We start from the raw sequence: 4,641 nt of genomic DNA on the forward strand, positions 1-4,641 counted from the left end.
AACATTCAACTTTGCTTAAATAATCAATCTTACACAGATCTGAGCATTTTAATCATTAATTTAAAGGGATCTATTCTGAAGCTTACATCTCAATGAGCTCCTAAGAATTGAGGAATGTCGTTCTCTAACATGAAGGATGTGTTCTGGCAGTCTTCATCTTGCCCCTCCAGTTCCCCACTTCACACATTCCATTCTGTTCTCTACCTCTGAATGTTGACCTATATGGACTAATGAATGAGTCTCCTTGCCTTCTAGATTCCAGGTGGAGTCCATCAGTGAGAGCCCTAGGAGAGATTTGTGGGGAGAAAAGAAGTGGCTCTCGGGGTGTTTATTTCTGTAAGATCACTCTCTGTAGGATGGCCTTAGCCTGGAAGCATCTCTCCACTAAATGTCATAGCTTCAGGAAAAGCGGCCTTCTCCCAGGTCCCTGCTTTCTCATTCCAGTAATTATTCTCTCCTCTCATGAAAGAAAAGAATGGCAGTATCTTCATCCTGTATTCACATGCTTTTTCTTTACTTCAGCTGCAGTGTGAATTATCCCCTTTAATAAGCTCTTTCAATTTTTCTAATTGGTTTGCATCATTCTTTATCTTTTGATACCCATCATAAGAATGTGTGGCTAGAACTACACTAATATTTACGGAAACAAAGAAAAAGTGATGGTATGAAAGTTATTTTTTTAGGCTAAAAATGTATGCACTGGGTATCATATGGATTGGGAAAAGGTAGGGGAGAAAGGAACAAAAAAACATTATAGGTTTAAAGTCTCGTAGAATTGATGTTGGTGTTTGTTTTATAACATGAGACAAAAGTGTAGAGAGGAACGCATGCACACGTATTCCCAAGAGAAAGCATAGTTTATTTGAAGGCATCAATCTATAAGGAAATATGAATTACCTAATTCATATCTAAAAAAGACAGCTAGCTCTGGCTGGTGTGGCTCAGTGGGCTGAGCATTGACCTGCAAACCAAAGGGCTGCCCATTTGATTCCCAGTCAGGGCACATGCCTGGGTCCCTAGTTGGGAGCCTGCCAAATGATGTTTCCCTCACATATTGATGTTTATCTCTCTCCCTTCCCCTCTCCCTATAAATAAATAAAATCTTACAAAAATAAAAAATGCAACTATGATTTTTTTCAGTAGAAGCAGAAAGAAGAGAAAGGCAGAACAAGGATCACCAAATGCAGAGGTTCTAGAGCCAGATATCCTGTATTTAAATGCTGGCTCTGCCACCTAGTAACTGTGTGACTATGGCTAAGATAGCCACACATAGTCACTCTCCTGCTCTGTACATCAGCTTCCTCAGTGGGTAAATGGTAGATACAGCAATATCTACTTACAGAGCAGATATTTGTAAAGCATTTGAAATAGTGCCTGATACATAGTAAGCACTATAAATAGTGCATTACATACATACTTACTATGAAATGAAGCTAAAGAGTTCATTGGGGCAAAATCATAAATAAACTTAATATGGAGGTTAATTTTATCCTGAAGAAATTGGAAGATCAGTTCAAAGGGTTTAACTGAGTAAATGGTATTATCAGATTTGACAATGTTTCAAACACGACTTGCGATTAATGGGGCTGATGAATCTGAAGAAGAAGAAATTTTAAAATGTACCACATTCAGGAAAGTATTACACACTGAGGGGGGAAAAACAAAGAAAGGATGATTTTAAAATCTTAGGAGAGAGGAATATATGATCTAATCATTGACTAGCCATAGGAGGTAGAGGACAAGGTCATCTAAGAGGTCTCAGGGACCCTGGTGTGTGTGCCCAAGTGGATGGCGGCATGGTTCACTTTGGTAGACAATATGAGAATAAGGGTAAGTATAGTCTGTTTCTGTGGTATGACGGTACATTGGGTCTTCAAGTATTGAGGCAAAATCTTTAGGTGCATTAATTTACTCAAATTTATGTAATTAAAGCTTTATAAAATATAAATAAATTGTTTCTTTTCAGGAGTTGCTGCTTTCAGACAAAATGTTGTATACTAAAAATGTGCTTCTTTCTTTTTGGCTGGAACTGCCATCTTCCAGTAATTTGCCAAAATGACTAACACAAAGCAAAAGAGGAGAGATACCCATTGTATGTTCTCTAGGCCTCATAGAAAACGTGGAGTTGTTCCTTTGGCTACATATATGCAAACCTACAAGAAGGGTGATATTGTAGATACCAAGGGAATGGGCGCTGTTCAGAAAGGAAAGCCACACAAGTGTTATTATGGCGAAAGTGGAAGAGTTCTCAGCGTCACCCAGTGTGGGGTGGGCATTGTTGTAAACAAGCAAGTCAAGAGCAAGATTCTCGCCAAGAGAATTCATGTACAAATTGAGCATATTAAGCATGCTGAGAGCCAAGATAGCTTCCTGAAACATGTGAAGGAAAATGATCAGAAAAAGAAGGAAGCTGAAGAGAAAGGTATCTGGGTTCAGCTGAAGCCTCAGCCTGCTCCACCCGGAGAAGCGCACTGCGTGAGAACTGAAGGAAAGGGGCCTGAGCTGTGGGAACCCACTCCTTATGAACTCATGGCATGATAAGTGTGGAAAAATCGAAGATTTCCATACTGATAATAAAAATAAATAAATAAATAAATAAATAGTTTCAGGTGCGAAAATTATAAATACAGCACATTAAATTTCAGATGTCTAAGAAAATTACACTGCTGAATAAAAATAGATTGTTTTAATTAGTTCTTGTTTAAGCTATGTACATTTCAAAGTGATTTTTCTTATGCTGTACTTTCAAATTTTTGTGGACTTTCTTCATACTAATGGCAGGTAGAAAAGTTATAGTGTTGAAATTGTATTTTTGACAATACAGGTTAAAATGAAATAATTAATTTGAATAAGGTTTGTGAGTATGACATTATGTAAAAGAAGCAAACAAAATAACCCACATCAAAATTCCAGATGAAGAAGTAAAAGAGAAATAATACTTAGCTTTGATTAATATTTCAACCATTGATAGCAGCATTACAAAGGATTTTCTTGTAGACTTATCAGATATTCTCTTTGCTGCAGAACACTTCACTTTTCTTTCTGTTGAGGTTCTCCTTTCTTCTATTTTTAATTATATTTTATTGATTATGCTATTGCAGTGGTCCCAATTTTCCTCTCTTTTAACCTTTCACTCAGCACCCCACATCACTCAGGAAACTCCTACACCATTGTTCATGTCTTTGGATCATGCATATAAATTCTTTGGCTACTCCATTTCCTACTGTACTTTACATCCCCATGGCCATTCTGTAATAGTCAATTTGTACTTCTTAATCCTTTCACTTCTCAGTCATTCCTGTACATCCCCTCCCATCTGGCAATCATCAAAATGCTCTCTGTATTGATGATTCTATCTGTATTCCTCTTATTGCTTACTTTGCTTTTTAGATTCAATTGTTAATAGAGATATACTTTTTGCCACTGTATGATTTATATCTTTGATCCTCTTTTTCTTAAATAAGTCTCTTCAATACTTCATATGATAATGGTTTGGTGATGATGAATTATTTTAGTTTTTACTTGTCTGAGAAGCTCTTTATTTGCCCTTTGATTTTAAAGAATATTTTTACTGGGTAGAGCAATCTTAGCTGTAGGTCCCTGCTTTTCATTACTTCAAATATTTCTTATCAGTCCCTTCTAACCTGCAAAGTTTCTTTTAAGAAATCAGCTGATAGTCTTACAGGAACTCCACTATAGGTAACTAACATTTTTTCCTTTGCTACTTTTAAGATTCTCTTTTTATCTTTAAGTTTTGGCATTTTAATTATGATGTGTCTTGGAGTGGGCCTCTTTGCATTGACCTTGTTTGAGACTCTGTGCTTCTCAGAAGTACACTCTGTGCTTCTCTGTTCTTCTCAGAATTAGGGAAGTTTTCTTTCAATATTTTTTCAAATGGATTTCCAATTTCTTACTCTTTTTCTTCTCCTTCTGGCACCCATATGATGCAAATGTTGGAATGCTTGAAGTTGTCTCACAGGCTGTTTACACTATTCTTGTTTTTTTGGATTATTTTTTTCCTTGTTGTTCTTTTTTTTTCTTCCACTCAGACTGCACTCACTCCCTCTTTCTTACTCTTCCAAAGGAAGAGAAGAACGATCATCAATGGCTATTGGCGGTTGCAAAAGCAACACCAAAACCTGGCTTCACACTCAGGAGAGAACACTGTACCTCCTCCTTGTGGCCTTGTTCTATATGGTCGGTTTTGGTTTCCTTATGTTCTAAATCATTGATTCAGTTTTCAGCTTCATCAACTCTACTCTTGTTTCCCTGTAAATTATTCTTTATTTCAATTAGTGTATCCTTCATTCTGACTGGACCTTTTTTTATGCTGTTGAGGTCTTCACTAGGTTCCTTGAATGCCCTTATAACATAATGTTTTGAACTTTGCACCTGATACATTGCTTATCTCAATTTTGTTTAGTTCATTTTTCTGGAATTTTGATCTGTTATTTCATTTGGTACACAATTGTTTGTCTCCTCATTTTGGCAGCCTCCTTGTGTTTGTTTCTTTGTATTAAGAAGAGCTGCTATGACTCCCTGTCTTGGTAGTGTGCCCTAATGTCATAGGTGTCCTCCTATAGGGTCCAGTGGCACAGCCTCCTCTCTCACCCAAGCTGGGTTCTCAAGGTGCACTCTTTT

General features: G+C 37.0%; 1 protein-coding gene and 1 pseudogene across 1 annotated transcript; one reads left to right on the forward strand and one right to left on the reverse strand.

Annotated features, from left to right (window-relative positions):
* Window positions 1-2,013: 2,013 nt before the first annotated feature.
* On the forward strand, window positions 2,014-2,538 carry LOC118978718 (60S ribosomal protein L21-like). Its single transcript, XM_037034340.1, has one exon. It carries the CDS (start codon window positions 2,056-2,058, stop codon window positions 2,536-2,538), a length of 483 nt encoding a protein of 160 aa, XP_036890235.1. The 5' UTR covers window positions 2,014-2,055.
* A 1,503-nt stretch (window positions 2,539-4,041) lies between these two features.
* On the reverse strand, window positions 4,042-4,183 carry LOC118978749 (uncharacterized; annotated as a pseudogene).
* Between the last annotated feature and the right edge of the window lie 458 nt (window positions 4,184-4,641).

Source organism: Sturnira hondurensis, unplaced genomic scaffold (genome assembly GCF_014824575.4).
Source record: "Sturnira hondurensis isolate 20B ecotype Veracruz unplaced genomic scaffold, ASM1482457v3 Scaffold0022136, whole genome shotgun sequence".
NCBI classification, from domain to species: Eukaryota; Metazoa; Chordata; class Mammalia; order Chiroptera; family Phyllostomidae; genus Sturnira; species Sturnira hondurensis.